General features: G+C 43.1%; 2 protein-coding genes across 4 annotated transcripts in view; one reads left to right on the top strand and one right to left on the bottom strand.

Annotated features, from left to right (window-relative positions):
* Nucleotides 1-15,831, bottom strand: part of vps8 (VPS8 subunit of CORVET complex) — a 33,541-nt gene that overhangs the window by 14,863 nt on the left and 2,847 nt on the right. For 2 of the 3 annotated variants that reach the window (XM_062566607.1, XM_037466384.2), the window contains exons 7-17: nt 6,331-6,455; nt 5,706-5,792; nt 5,416-5,483; nt 4,579-4,732; nt 4,329-4,388; nt 3,886-3,993; nt 3,474-3,554; nt 2,698-2,868; nt 2,197-2,271; nt 1,721-1,756; nt 676-766 (exon numbers count right to left, since the gene is read on the bottom strand). In XM_062566607.1, coding sequence (XP_062422591.1) covers nt 676-766; nt 1,721-1,756; nt 2,197-2,271; nt 2,698-2,868; nt 3,474-3,554; nt 3,886-3,993; nt 4,329-4,388; nt 4,579-4,732; nt 5,416-5,483; nt 5,706-5,792; nt 6,331-6,455 — 1,056 coding nt within the window. Of the gene's footprint in view, nt 1-675; nt 767-1,720; nt 1,757-2,196; nt 2,272-2,697; nt 2,869-3,473; nt 3,555-3,885; nt 3,994-4,328; nt 4,389-4,578; nt 4,733-5,415; nt 5,484-5,705; nt 5,793-6,330; nt 6,456-6,726; nt 7,083-15,831 lie in introns of those variants that run through there. The other variant, XM_062566608.1, reaches the window with a different exon arrangement.
* On the top strand, nt 12,363-14,573 carry LOC119214560 (uncharacterized). The gene is made up of 3 exons (XM_037466388.2): nt 12,363-12,504; nt 13,549-13,646; nt 13,891-14,573. The coding sequence occupies exons 2-3, from the start codon at nt 13,579-13,581 to the stop codon at nt 14,315-14,317; spliced, it is 495 nt and encodes a 164-aa protein (XP_037322285.1). The 5' UTR covers nt 12,363-12,504; nt 13,549-13,578; the 3' UTR covers nt 14,318-14,573.

The raw sequence follows: 15,831 nt of genomic DNA, 5'->3' as shown, positions 1-15,831 counted from the left end.
TCTTAACTTGTTAATTTATAGATTGTCACTATACTTTTTAACGCGGCTTTTTACAGAAGCTCTTAGTTATGTGTTATAATGAGGGTACATATTTTTTTGTTGTTTGTGAGAAACTAACCCAAACACAATTCCCTATTATTATGTGATATGTATGAATTTTAAATCATCACAATGAAGCAAACTTAGAAAGTTTACCGTATGTATAAATATATTGGTTGAGCTACTTTTGACTGTGTACACATAGAATCCGCCGTCTCTACGATTTTTTCCTTTTTTCTCCCATATTACCACAAGCTGATATGGTTCTTTGTGCTCTGAAGGATCATTATTGACGGCATCCTTTCCAGCCTGCCTAAAACGGCTCTGCTCAAAACAACCCCTTTCAGGTGTTAATGCTAATGAGTCATCTAATTATCATGATATGTCCCCTTTTTTTAGGTTTTAGTTTTTTTAGGGTTAGGGGGGTTCTGGGAAAGAGGATGTCGTGTACAGACTGTAAAGTTGTGTCTTTTGGGCTATACAAACTAAGTTGAATTGAATTCATAACATGCATGCTCAAATGCAAATACTTTGGCGCATATGCACCAATAAATCTGGTGCAAATAGTAGCTCATCCCTTGGCCAAGAGGAAAATAGAAGAGGAGCTAGGTGCTACAGAGGCTGCGTTCAACCCACCGACCACAGCTTTAGCAGTTCCCTCGTGGAAGGACCAGGCCAGAGAGAGAGCCTCCACGAAATGCTCCTGCTTCAGCAGGCAGTCGAGGCGCTGGACGCACCCAGAGACATGGAGCAAGAGCAAAGCAAGCAGTCAAACATCTTTCAGTCAGAGGGGCGGCGGCTTGACCTCCGGCTCCCCTAGTGTCCATGTCCACGCGTCCTTGGGAAAGACACTTAACCCAAAGAGTTGGGACTACGCTGTGTCAATGGTAGCGACTGATGGACAGGTGTCACCGTGTAGCGTAGCTCCTCCCATCAGAGTATGAATGAATGTGAATGAGGACATGTTCAGTCAGAATACACGAGAAATAATGCTGTCCTGGCTCCCAGATGGTGGAATGAGCTCTCCGATGACATCAGGACTGCAGAGAGCCTCTACATCTTCCGTCGAAAACTCAAGACACACCTTTTTAGACTCTACCTTGACTCAAACACTAGCAAACTGCAGCACTAACAAATGGTAGCGCTTAAATTGTACTTATAATGGCACTTTTCTATAATATGTTTTGAAACTGCTTATTTGATAAAAAATGTACTTTCTTGTTACTTGTTCTTCTGAGTTTGTATCTCTATGTGGAAATGCACTTATTGTACGTCGCTTTAGATAAAAGCGTCAGCTAAATGACATATGTAATGTAAAAAAAATAAAAGTACAGCATATTTATCCATTATTTCCCCTTTGTTGCTGTGATGAGTTATTTGCTTAATGGAAATATGCATGTTTATTAGCTCCAAATGTAATTAGTAATATGTAATTGAAGCTAAAGTTGTGTTTCTCTAGTCAGTGTTAAGCCGTCTAGATGAGAGACGTTGATTAAGGTTTGTGTAAATGTAAAGTTATCAAGTTATCATAGGGAGGTTGTTCAAATCGCACACAAGCAATGATGAAACTGGATGGATAAATACTTGTTTAAATGTCAGCAACAAAATGTGGAAGGAAATGATGTATGAATGCAGAGATATGCTGTAGATATATGTTAGACAGCAACAGACTCATACATACCTCTCTCCAATTCCGCAGAGTCATAATGTGAGCCGACTGCAACATAAGAGAATATTTCTTGTGAACACAGCGGAGACGCACGCAAAAGACCCATTTTATTCACACCACACTCACTTATACGCCCTGTTTCATTCTGCCCCAATTCTGGGGAGACAAGCTCTCAAATTCAAAGCACCATCTGACTCGGCTCAGTCGGAAATATTTCCGGGGAGGGATGTTGGATGTAAGAGAAAGGATTCCTACTGGAGGGATGACTAGGCAGAGCATGCCATCAGTCTGGCATTTGGGTTATTGTTCAGAATTACTTTTATTTTGTTGTCTTTATCATCCTTGTTATTGTTTGTTTGTTTTATGGGGAGGGGTGGGCGAGAGTGGGGGGTTGTGTATTGTGCATGTTTGTTAATAATGAGTGAATAAATAGAATTAGGATTTTGTCTTTTTTAACAGCCACAGCTGTTACACATAGCACACAGTACCTTGGTGCCCAGATAGACAATTTGTCCTGCGTAGCTCGACACAGACTGGTAGCAGGCCTTTTCTCCCACTAAAGCCTAGAAAACAGACACACGTGGTAATGCAGACCAGAGGAAGCACAGTATCTTAAAAGGAGGGGAAACAGGATGGAGCCCTGCTCAATTTTGACTGTCATGGTAAAGGCTGTGTATTTTTGTTCTTTATTTCTAATAAATTTCCAAAAATGTCCAAAATACTCGTTCACTTTGTCATTATGGGGTGTTGAGTGTAGAATTTGGAGGAAAAAATGAATTGAATCCATGTTGGAATAAAACAGCAACCTAACAAAATGTGGAAAAGGTGAATACTTTCTGGATACACTGTATATTTGTTACAGCTTTTGCTAGATATCAGTTTTTATTAGCAGCATCATCATAAAGTGAAGACTGCAAAATGACCTTTGCCCCTGAGCCAATGAAGTAAGTGTGAACTCTGATCCTGTCCTCCACCAGCTAACCCCTCACCAGAGCCTGGGAGACATTCCCTCCAGTTGCCAGCGATTTGAAATGTCGGCTGTTATAGACCAGTTGCACCTGCTCCAAGTCCAGGGTCTCCAACACTTCCTGACTGGGCCGGTCCACCACCTGCAGCTTCTCATGGCTGTCTACCAGCACCAGTGTACGACTGTTGATCCACTGCAGAGACAGGCGGAGGACAAGTCGTTCACGTCATGTCACTTGGTTAGCAAAGACGGATGTTGCACACCACACCAAAGAGCTATCCCTAAAGGAGGTGTGACCATGCAGCTCCCCTTATAAAGTGAGGAGGGCGGAAAGGTGGGACATGTCACCATCAAGGGGTCTATCAGGTTGGTCACAGCCACAGGAAACATGGCATCGAGACTCCACAAAGTTACCACCACATACTCAACTTTGGAGGCGATTCCCTTTAAAAGGCGGCTACATACTTAAAGAGAGTGCTCAAGTATTCAACTAGAGAGGCCTGAACAAACATTAACACTGATCACCCAGTGGGATGATCATGACCCACTGGGCCCTTCACACACAATATACTATTACGTCAAACATAATGAGCCCTGAATTAAACAAAAATCCCATATCAGTGGAAAATCTGTGTGTGAAAAGCTGTGTGAAGGGTTTAAAGAAGCAAGCAACATGGCCCACATCAGAATATTTGGGTCTGTGGAGGCGTCTGTTGTCAAATCTACAGAAAACAGGATACACGGCATGTGGTGAAGGTGTGAATAAGCAGAGCTGGTGTGTGAGGTTTGAGTTCTTACACTTAGGCTGATGATGTCACAGCTTAGGTGGAGTTGTTTCTGTTTGATGACATGGATGGTCCCCGTCTCCTCCTGCTTCACCTGAACAAACAACCACAGCACAGACGGAAGCATTCAAATACGAGTACACTGTTGAAGCAGTGTAGCATGTAGACATCTGAGGAATATTACTCTGCATCTTCTACACAACTCTTCCAACTAGACCTCTCTGATTTGGGTCTTCAAGGCAGTTACGTTTAGTTAAACTGCTCAGTCTTAGCCCATTTCTCCCCCTGTCGAGCTAACAGGTCTTTGTTCAGCAAAACATTCAGAACCACTAATATAATGCACCGGTCGACTCCCTCCGAATAAACATTTAAGTATAGATTTAAATATATAAACTAGTGTGTTGATTGCAGATCTGAGTAGATACCAGGAGGAAGTGGACTGAATCTCCTTTACAAAAAGCCAAGATTGGGTTGATGGTCTTCTGAACAGGAACAAACTGCCAGGCGAGCTGAGGAACACTGGCCGGGTCCGACTGGTGAGAGACAACACATCAGTCATTGTTTCATATTTAGTCTCATTAACTGATGTTCCAAATGCTCATAGATGTAAAAAAAGAAAATGCTGATCACGTACACCTGTGGTTTCCATATTGTTACAGGTTTAATGTGTTGAGTGACAGGGCAGACGAAGGACTATTGTGTGTGGTTCCCCTTCAGTAGGCCCTAGAGCGCTCTGGTGACTGAGTGGTCACATAAAGTGGCCCTTTGCTGCTTCAATTAAAGCCTAAAGCATATTAAGAAACTGCTACAACTGTTGCATGCAAAAAAAAATCACAGCCAGGATCAACATGCAGAGGAATATACCAACCTTGCTGTAGGGAAGAGTCATCCAGACTTTCAGAGACGGCTTTAGTCCAATGACCAGAATCTGGTCAAAGAAAACCAAAAGACTGAAATATCATCAACTACAACACAGCTGCGTTGCGAGGGTTGAGTCACAGGACATGCCGACTCGTTTTGACACCTGCCTTTGTACAAAAGGCCGGCCCTGCTAACATATGATCCCATCAATGTATTATCATACTATTTTAACAAGTGCCACAACTGGCTGTGCATACCTTAGTGAGAGAGGCCATGGCCAGCAGAGAGTACAGTGTGATGGGGTGGTCTCTGAAGTCTGGGGGAGCACGCAGCGGTTCTATACAGCACACTTCTCCTTTAGAACCACTGAAGAGACATCGGGAGTCACAGGAACGCATCCCCATCACCCTCCTGGGGACACGGGAGAGAGGGGAGTGCATCATGATTGGTGCATGGCACTATGTGTATTGTCCTCCCACAAGGGGAACGCGGGGGGCTGACAGGGAATGTGTGTATTTTTCTGAGATGCGTCTGTGTTGTGTCCAGTCTTCTGATGAAGTCGTTATGCTTAGATACTCCTCATTAATGCAAGAAGTGAAACTTATTTATTACATTACATTCATTAGAATTAGAAAAAGTCTTACTCGACATCTGTGTAAAATCATTGAACAGGACATTTATCAAATAAATACTTGCAAGCAGGAGACACATCAACGCTACTCAAAGGTCTTCATCTTTGGAGCGGGAACATATAGTTGGAAGATAAAGATAGACAAACCAAGGGGGCTCTGGGCAAAAACTGCCTGAAGGTTTGCACCCATAGACATCCCTGAACGCAGAGTTGCCTCACTTGAGATACTTTGCCGGGCTTTTAATGCAGCCTCTTTCAGTTTGTTTGTATCTCTGTCTGTTGTATCGTAAGTGAAAAGCATGATCAGTCGGCTTGAGATGACTCAGTCACTCAGTCAGGTGACTCACATGGCCATCGAAGGATATTCCATTTGTTTGCTTTGAGAAGCTCTTTGGTTGGTTTTACAGTTTGTGTTAAGTTTGTTTTAAGGGATGCAAATAGTCATACCTTGAGAGTCATTTACCTGAAAGAAAGCTCAAAGACGGATCCTCCACTGTCATTGCACACTGCAAGAGTTGGGTCGTCTGTGAACTAAAGACACAAAACATGGCATTGATAGAATCAGGGATCCAACTCATGGAAAAATACTACTTACTACCCTTAAGTGTATGGGACAAGCAACTTTGCTTCATTGTTTTGGTCGTGTATGGGGGGAGGGTGTTGACTGTAGTCACAACAGCATACAGCTAAGCGCTCCTTAAGGGGGGGCTGAATGGAAGATGGTGACAAGTGTGTGTGTGTGTGTGTGTGTACCTTCACATGCAGTATAGCTGTCCCTGGCGGGTGTGCATCGGTGATTGTTCTCAGGAGCTTCCCACTGGCTAAATCCCACATTGTGATCTAATCATTCCAACAGAGAGACACACAGGTTGTGAAGAACTTAATAGAACAAGAGGGTTAGGGATATATAATATAATCACAGGATCAGGGTTAGGGATGAGAACGGCTCTAGAGCATCAAGAACAAAGGCTGAAAGAAATACCATTGATAAAGTTTAGTGATGAAATGGTTGTTAATTGAAGGCACATACACTGTATTTCATTGGCATTGATCGTTTCAAATTATACTTTTCCTGTCATTTTCATATTTAGTTCATGATAATTGGCTTAAGGTACATTAACATTTATGTCCGTCAGGAGCTTTTTGTAATCGGAAAAATGAAAAATGGCTGATACATAAAAAGGCCTGATGGGATCCAGGAGAAGTGTGTGCAAACCTTTGCTTCTAAATTAGCCCATTTCTATAGTAGCTCATACAAAGACCGTCGACTCTCTGAGCTCCACCCATCCACATCAGGTCATAGAACGTAATGTAGCGAACCCCGGACTAAGAGACCCTGTTAAACTGTAACAGAGTGTGATTCCACACTAGTGTGTACCTGTCCTTTGGCAAACCCGCAGAGAAGTCGCGAGCAATCGTGGTTGATGCTGAGGGCAGAGACGGCTCCAAACTCTGCCCCCGTTGCCTTGGTCCCCAGACAGAGCCGCAGGGCCTGGTTAGTATCTTGGGAGAAAGAGGAGGTGTAAAGCATTTGGCAGTCCTGGAAAAGGTGTGGATGGTATAGAATACTAAAACAGAAAACACATTGGCAACGAATGAGGAGATGCAAGAACAAAAAATGCCAGTTGAACCAGATCAAAAAGCAAAAGGCATGCACCCAAGAGGCTCGGCCAAACTAAAATGGACATGAGCGGTGAGGGCTCAAAGGGAGTCAGGTTGAATCCAGAAAGAACCACATTAAGCATGACAGGGCCATCTGACAGGGGGTCCATACCTTTTCCTGTGCAGGCATCATGTCAGCAATATAAAGAGACATGGGTCAGCCCTGCTCAACATGCTCCCACAACACACCCAACAGTACAGCAGCACACTTTCACCATTCCCATGAAGGTTGTTGCATTCCTTTAAGATATTAAAACTGCCAGAACTATTTTCCTGCTCACTTTTAGCTAACGAGCAGATATCAGTTGATCGTACCAGACCTCCTCACTATTGATCATGAGTGAGGGAAACGTGGACAGTATGATGCACGGCGTGCAAAAATGACCCTACAGTATTCAGAGTAACTTACAGAAACATCTCTCTCTCTCATACACCATTTGTCTCCGTCCCAACAATTGCCCAATTATACAGGTTGGGTTTGGGGGGGTTGATTGACATGTTTCGTTTTTCAGAGTGGGTTGGTTGTTTTAAAAAAAAAAAAAAACATGACAGGTGCATCACTTAGATCTTTTTGGAAAGATTACCATGTTAAGAGAGAATGAGATAGAGACAGACCCAAGTGATGAGCATTACAAGATTTCTCAACAATGAATGTGTTTTTATGTACATCACATGTAATGGTCCAAAAGTGAAAGATTAAGTGTAGTCATTGCTCCATGTGGGTTTAACCCTGAGATGAGAGAAACTCTGGGTTGTCCGTTTCAGAAAGGGAGGAACCTAAACCTCAGGGTCAGTCGCTATGGTAACTGAGCCTGTGAACGGGATATTCAGGTTATCTTGGAGGAATTTAGTTTGGTTGCACGAAAGCAGGTTGAATTAAACCGGGCGATTTATTCTTTGGAGCTAGAGCCAGGCTAAGATTAATCCTGCAGCCTCATGTGTTGAATCAGCTGCCGATGCTTGATTTTAAACCCTACTATTGCAGTTGTTAGATCAGTGGTCTCCAACCTTTTTCACCTCACGGATCGGTTGCACGTCAGACAATATTTCGCGGAGTGGATTATTCGATGCGAGGGCTGGGTTGGGGGGGGGCCGCTGGTAGGCTAAACTGCGCAGTGAACAATTGTAAACGTGATGAGGGCGATATATAAAGTAATTTCACCGGTGTTCCTTCCTGCACCATGATGCCCATTTCTCAACCACCTGTTGGATGAAGAAGCGCTGATAAGGACACGTGCTTTCAGACCTGAGAGGGTGTTTGGGGACAGATGGGACCAGCACGAAGCTCTCACCATCCCACAGATGCTCTGTATGGCACTGCGCATTTTATATGCCGAAACTGTAAATAAATGCACGTACAGTCAAGTGCGTGTTTGACGCACATCTTTATTACCTCCCTAGCCACAGAAGAATGTCTTACATCAAAGAAGATTTCCACATATGCTTATAAATGGGGATTGGGTTTGATGTGCAGTACTGAAACATGAAGGACAGTTTCTGCAGGTGGAACAGAGTCAGTAGGTGTCCCAACCTGAATCCCTCCCCGGCCTTCTTTGGTTTAAAACAAGGGCAGATTCCTCAGGGTGAAGCCTGCATGGTGCTGGTACACCCCCCCTCCAGTGCCAGACAAATGAGCCTTTGTTAACTGCTAAAATCAATTTAGATAAAATATGTGAGCAGGCATCTTGTAAGTAATTTCTACACCATTTGCAAACTTTTGAGGCACTCACCAACCATGCAAAATGTTTTTATATTTTATCTTGACCTGTTGCCAGGATCTTCTCCTGTTGTTTGTTCTGTATGAACATTTAATTGTAACATTTTAGAATTAGACACAGCTTATAGAGATTTGTGCATATTGTAAAACATATTCTCACATTGTGAATAAGGGTTTGAAATGAGGCCTAGTATTTAGAGTACATTTCCAGAGGAACATTATTTCCCTCTGCCCAGTTTAGTATAGGCTAAATGATAATACATTTTATTTATATAGTGCTTTACATGGTAGGCTACTCAAAGACACTTTACAGTGCATTTAGCACAGAAACAGCAATACAACAAACACACAAAACAATCATACTAAAAGCAATTAAAACGGAGGAGTGTACAACTTTCCTGTTAAGTAGATGTTTTTAAATCCCTTCCGCATTCAGTCGGTCCACGATTGTCTGCCAGGCTTTGTCTGTTTCACTAAAGCTGCTATATTCTTTTTTTGCATATTGCACATTATATGCTTCACCTCCTCATATATTTCCATGATCAGTTGCTGCTCAGCAGATGATAAATATGCTGCATCAGATCTGATCTACTTAAGAAAGCCGTGGACGTGCACTTATCCCAGCTATGTGCACCTGAATCGACTTCGCTCCCCCTTCTCATCCCGGCTCGGCAAACGTGTACCTGATTAAGCCGGGACACACTAAGCTGCGCTTTTTCACTTATCCTGGATTTCTCTATTCTACTTGAATACTCTCTATATCCCCCTGGTCGGGAGCAGGATTTCTTCAATAAACTTCTTTCACAGGCTCCTCCCTCTGACAGCAGCCAGCCAATGACGCTTTCATTTCCTCATTCATTCATACTCTGTATCAGGCGTATTTTAGCGCAGTTTCCACATATGAACAAAATAAGATTGGTCTTTAATGTAACAGAGGTCATAAAGAAAGTGTTTTGTGGAACATGGATGTCCTTTTCTGGACAACCCTGTTGATGAAGAAGCGGTTTTACTTCGCAGGGTGTTAAACGTCGGAGAGAATATTGAGCCCTAATTAGATATATTGTCATTTCCATTTCCTACTTGTTTGAATGGTATAGTTTTTCTTCACAGTCTATCAAATACAGCCAGGTCCATAAATATTTGGACATTGACACATTTTTCATCATTTTGTCTCTGTACACCACAACAATGGAGTTGAAATGAAAACATTTTTGAGGGTATTTACATCCAAATCAGGTGAATGCTGTAGGAATTACAACAAATTATTTTTAAGGGACAATTGGCTCCTCGGCTGTTGCAAGGTCAGTGTGTGTGATTCGAAGGAGTAGATAAAAGGTCTAGAGTTCATTTCAGGTGCATTATTTGGGTTTGGAATCTGTTGCGGTCAACTCTCATTATGAAGTCCAAAGAGCTGTCACTATCAGTGAAGCAAGCCATCATTAGGATGAAGAATCAGAAGAAAACCATCAGAGAGATAGCAAACACATTAGGTGTGGCATTAGGTGCGCACTAGTGAGCTAAGCAGACCCGGAAGATGACAGAAGAACATTTCCCTGGTGAAGAAGAAGCCCTTCACAACAGTTGGCCAGATCAAGAACACTCTCCAGGAGGTAGGTGTATCTGTGTCAAAGTCTACAATCAAGAGAAGACTTCACCAGAGTAAATACAGAGGATTCACCACAAGATGTAAACCATTGGAGAGCCTCAAAAACAAGACCAGATTAGAGTTTGCCAAAAAACATCTAAAAGAGCCTGTCCAGTTCTGGAAGAACATCCTATGGACAGATGAGACAAAGATAAACTTGGACCAGAATGATGGGAACAGAGGAGTATGGAGAAGGAAAGGAACTGCTCATGATCCAAAGCATACCACCTCATCAGTGAAGTATGGTGGAACCACTACTAGTGTTATGGCTGCCAATGGAACTGGTTCCCTTGTATTTATTGGTGATGTGACTGCTGACAAAAGCAGCAGGATGAATTCAGAAGTGTTTCGGGCAATATTATCTGCTCATATTCAGCCAAGTCCTTCAGAACTCATTAGACAGACCTTCACGGTGCAGATGGACAATGACCCGAAGCATACTGCAAAAGCAACCAAGGCAAAGAAGTGGAATGTCACCTGACCTAAATCCAATTGAGCATGCATCTGACATGCTGAAGACAAAACTGAAGGGAAAATGCCCCAAGAACCAGTAGGAACTGAAGATGGTTGCAGTCGAGGCCTGGCAGAGCATCAGGGACGAAACCCAGCGTCTGGTCATGTCTATGGAATCCAGACTTTCAACAAAGTATTAAAAGTGACAATTAGATTTAGGATTATATTTATTTTTCCAATTACTTTTGGTCCCTTAAAAGTGGCCATTTATACATTTGTTGTAGTTCCTACACCGTTCACCTGATTTGACCCTCAAATTAAAGCTGAAAGTCTGCACTTGAAGCACATCTTGATTTTTCATTTCAACTCACCGTTGTTGTGGTGTACATAGCCAAAATAATGAAAAATGTGTCAAAGTCCAAATATTTATGGACCTGACTGGATGTACATAAGCTCCCCCGTGCTCATATAACAGACGTCCCCCATCGTGGACATCAGAGCACATTCTTTGTGTAGCATTACGTTTTTTTGCAAACGGCAGTTTTCCTTTACAGCATCGGTGATGGAGAACATTAGTAAAGCTACTGTATGCAGAGCCGTGAGGAAAGTATGAAACAAACCAGTGAGAGCCATTAGAGAGGAGTTCCACAGGATGCACCTGAATAAAATGTAGGTTCAATACCATTGGACCAGTTTTTACCAGCCATATTATTCTTGTGATTAAATATGAGCATGGTGTGTAGTGCATTCTAACAGAGTGTAGAATGTCATTTTAACAATATTTAATATTTCCACCTCAATAGGGGTGACGTATGCAGACCGATTGGTGGTTGCCATGGTAAATCATTGTATCATGGCTCCATTCATGCTGCCTTCATACTGTGGTGGTGCACATGCTCAACTCCGAGTCAACCCACTCCGAGTTGATTGAACCAACTCTAAACAGCTGTTCTGAAACCAAAACTCAGAGTGTCCCATCACAGGATAAATCAACTCAGAGTTTAGAGTTTGTTAAACCTACTTGAAACGGACCCTGGGAAGTTGCTTGCTATTGTTGTGCTATCATTCTGCATGTCTGTCCTGGCAGAGATACAACTCCTCCTTTGCTATAGCAAACCTCCATCAACAACTTCCCACTTACTTTTTACACTTGACATTTAGAGGCTGGGATCTAACTGGCAACCTGGTGATTGAAGGACCACCCCCTCAACCCTAGGAAGGCCACCATACGTAAATCATAGAGATTGGCCACCAGGTCCCTATGTTCACATTGCTGTGTACTATTAATACCCCCAATAACTGCCAGAAAACCAGTGAAACGTTGAAACCGAGCCAGTACAAGTACTAGAGCTGGGTATAGTATGTGTGGAACTCAATCAGCCGAATAAAACTTCTTCTGCAGGGATTCTGCAGTGGGATTTTATGATTCAGATATTGGGCATTAGATATTGTGGCCTGATCTGAGAAAAAAAAAACGAACATGCATTTAGAAACTCCATTTACACAGCGAGCGCGGACGCATTTTAATGCACTGATTACTGCTACTGCAAATAATACTGATTACTGATATGACTGTTGATAGAAACACTTAAAGCCTCTCTTTTATTGAGAGAATGCCCAGAAGTCCTTCAAGGAACCAAATCCCAGGCTCCTCTACCAAGGAACCATATACTGTCCGTGCTTTTTGTCTCGGTTCTTGCTTTCCAAGCATTTCATCAGCGTATGGTTCCTCCTCAGACTCACTGATTTGGTGGTGTTACCGAGTCAGTCCCTGCCCTGCTGGGAGACGCCACGGACAAACAAGGGACAACTTTTGATAAAAGGTTCAAACAAAAGAATTAACATTGGTGTAAACACTCCTAGGCCGCTCCTTTCCTGGTGATAAGGTGTTGCCAAGGTGCGGAAACCGAAGGGGGGGGGGGGGGGGGGGGGGGGCAGATACTGGACAGGAGATAAGGAGGGAGTCAACTGGTCTGAAGGTCAATAAAAGCTGGTGTAACGTGTTGACCACCGCATCCTGCGTCAGCTCCAACAACTGGCTTTAGCTTCTTCTTCTAACCGGGTGGATAAGTAAGGTACGTTGCAATGGGACTCTATTCTCGCTCAGCGTGTGAGCTAACGTTGCTAATATTGTTGTAATTTGCTAGTAAAAACTAATTAAATAATAGACAATTGGTCTATTGGTAATTTTTGACAAAGCCTGATGTCCCTAAGTGTCTTAATCATAAGCATTAAGTCAAAATTAAAAATGTTAATAGTTAATGAATTGTTCTAATTAGCATATAGTAAACAGAAGTAGTAAACAGTATGCTGGATAAGTACATGATTGATTACACACCGTGTGGACATTTTATATCATCAGCAGATGTGAATTGATTAAGTGGATCTAGTTTTAAGCCTTTGTTAAATAAACGGAGCTTGGGACCAGCCATGTTAGCCTTTTATTGATTTAGGTGTTGGTCTACTGGTACTGTGGCTGCAGCACTACACTACGGTGGAGCTCATGAATTCAGTCTCCTCGTCAATCTTCAGTGAATATACAGCAGTTATCAGTGTTTTCCAAACAATGTTTTCTTGGTGGCAGACTGTACAATTATAATCATGAGAGCTCATTGGTTGTTTATTTCAGCCGCTATCAATTCTACCAATCTGCAATTTGTTTGGGCACTGTCGCTGCCTCTGTGCTTAGCACCAGCCAGGACTATTGTGAAAAGGGAAACACTACCACATACCAGAGGATAGCTCGCATGTCTATTTGCATGTTGCCTTAATGCTGTCTTGAGTTCTCAAGGTCCATACCATACTATGTCTTAGAAATAACAGCATTACAACAATTAGTTCTTGTTCAAGCCAATTGGGGATTTTAAGAGTTTTATCAGTTTATATTGAAACAAAAATGACAAGTGCCACATAGTTATATTACTGACTGACACGATACCTGGAGCTTGTGATAGATGTAAGCCACAGAGCAGGCTCCAGAGGTTTACAGGTGGGTCAATAACAGAAGAAGTGGGGGGGTCAGACACCACGTGTTCAAATGGATGATCGGTGCTGAGGTTAGATCTCAAAACCCCACCTTAACAATGTCGTTCTCTGAGATGACGCTGCATTGTCTCTAGGTCACAGCCACCGCTCCACTCTCCATCACAATGCCTCACCGCACCTGCTCCGTGGAGATCAACAACAACTCCAGCTGCTACACACTCTCCAACCCAAGGTCATGCACCGCTCACACACACACACGTAAAATAGAGTATATTAGAGAGGTTCTCTTCCTCATCTTGAGACCTGGTCTATTGTGCCTTGCACATCTGTTTACTTTTTTTTTTATCTCACTCAGATTTGTAACAAATGGTGACCTGCAGAGTGCGGTCATGCGCTACAAAATGCTGTAAATGGCACACACTACATGGTGTAGCATGTGGCGTCCAGGTGTCTTTAACGTGGTGTCCTGTGTTCAGGGTGTTCACTGAGAGCGGCTGCTGTGAAGTCCCCCTAGCACCCATGGTGGCTCCCTGCTCAAACGCCAGCGCCTTGTTCAACAAGACCAGCGGCAGCGCCACCGGGGCCGTCGGCGTCTTCACCTACGACCTCTTCAACGCCGACCTCTACGACTACAGCCACTCCATGGCTGTCATGTTCTCCGTGCCCTACGACCGGAACCTCTACTCCAACTGGTTTGCTGTGGGCATCTTTGACAGAGGGAGCAACTGCGATTACAATCTTTACGATGTCATGTACAACGGAAGTGAAAATTGTTTTGTAAGAGCAAAGGCCGACGGCTCCAGCATTTCTTATGAGGGAGACTACGCTGTGGTCAGTGCCTCCATGTCAGACAGTGGTGAAGCAGTCCTCAGGGTGGATATCAGTGACACTGGCATGTATTAAGACAAAGGAAGCCGTGTCCTACTGTAGCTGTCAAAGCCACATCAGAGGATGAGAGTAATTGTAATCAAATATTTCAACTGCTTAATGGATCCCTGCTCAGCTGTTCTAGCCAAGGTTTCTTCTTTGTTTCTGGTGGGTGAGGTTATCACATTATGCCAATGTGAGGATTTTAGGACAGAGCATGTTTCATGTGGTCAGACTGTAAAGGCACATTTGTAATTTGGGGCTATAGAAAATAAAATGGCCACTAGCTGCAGAGGTGGTTCTTAAAATGCTTTTTGATTGTGACGTTGTGCTAGTCAAAATAAATTGAATTGAATGAGACTGCATTGTTACATATCACTTGGTTGAGTTAAACTTCATTTTGTGCATGATTAAAATATTTGACAGGCGATGGGGGTGCATGGAGTAGTGTGGAGCGCTGGGAGCCACACGGATGGCAGTTTGAATCCCAGCTGCCCCATGTTCCATGTCAAAGTGTCCCTGAGCAAGACACTTAACCCCCAATTGGTCCCCAGGCAAAATGTAACGCGTGGGTTATAATGCAATGCAAGTCGCTTTGGATAAAAGTCTCAGTTAAATGACATTTAATGTAATTTGACTCTTAAAAACACCCCTCGGTTACCTGTTGAATGTTGTTATTATTTAACACACTTTGCACTTGTACAGACAAGAAGCATTTGGGATTCTATATGTGGAAGTGTTCTAAATAGTGTGCTTTTTAGCATTTAGTGTGCGTGTGTTGGAAAAAAGTTAGCATACAAGTGTATAGACTCAAGCAGTGTAATACTAGAATATGTAGCGATAGCTGTTGTAAAACACAACCTCCATCTACATCAAATGTCAAGATTGTCTCATTTTCTTGATTCTCTCTTCATCGAGGAAGCATCTGAGATTCTTGAAGAAAATCATGTAACACAAGGTGAGTGACTGATATACAAATGGTCACTTTGTAGGGCAAGTGTTCTTTTAAAATAAACCCAACGTGTGCCAAAGTGAGATAAATAGCTTTGAAACACTTTTAGTGAGTTAACCTCCGTTACTCAACATCATCCTACAAAATACTTACCACTGCTTCCCCACAGAACATACACAATGGAATCATGGACGTGGACGCAATCGTGGACGCAATCAGCTGACCCAACAAGTCCAACACACAAACGTGGGTGATCACAGTTATATATGCAGATTACGCTACACTTGAAGCAGTGGGGATTGACACATCCATGTCTTCCCATAAGACAGGTCAGGCCAGCGGGGACCTTCATAAGAAGCATGCCCTGAAGAGGGCACTCAGTGCGCGCTGTGAGGCTCGACAAGAAGGAAAGTGAGCAACAGTGCAGAGCCACATGTTCAATACCTTCAGCCGTTTGTAGCATCTGGAGCAGAGTGGAGTGGCACAGCTTTCTACTGTGTTGTGTGTATTGAGTGTATCAAGAAGAACGGAAGTTGTTTGGTTGTGAGATATGTGCGTAGGACCTCGAACGCGAGTCGACTGAAGGTCTACAGCCTGA

This window comes from Pungitius pungitius, chromosome 13 (assembly GCF_949316345.1).
Source record: "Pungitius pungitius chromosome 13, fPunPun2.1, whole genome shotgun sequence".
Taxonomy (NCBI): domain Eukaryota; kingdom Metazoa; phylum Chordata; class Actinopteri; order Perciformes; family Gasterosteidae; genus Pungitius; species Pungitius pungitius.
The sequence above is the reverse complement of the archived record's forward strand: the minus strand, read 5'-3'. Positions and strand labels throughout refer to the sequence as shown.

Coding starts and splice junctions, on each gene's coding strand:
- LOC119214560 (XM_037466388.2), top strand. CDS start 13,579: ATGCCTCACCGCACCTGCTCCGTGGAGATCAACAACAACTCCAGCTGC. Junction 13,647..13,890: donor TACACACTCTCCAACCCAAG/GTCATGCACCGC, acceptor TCCTGTGTTCAG/GGTGTTCACTGAGAGCGGCT.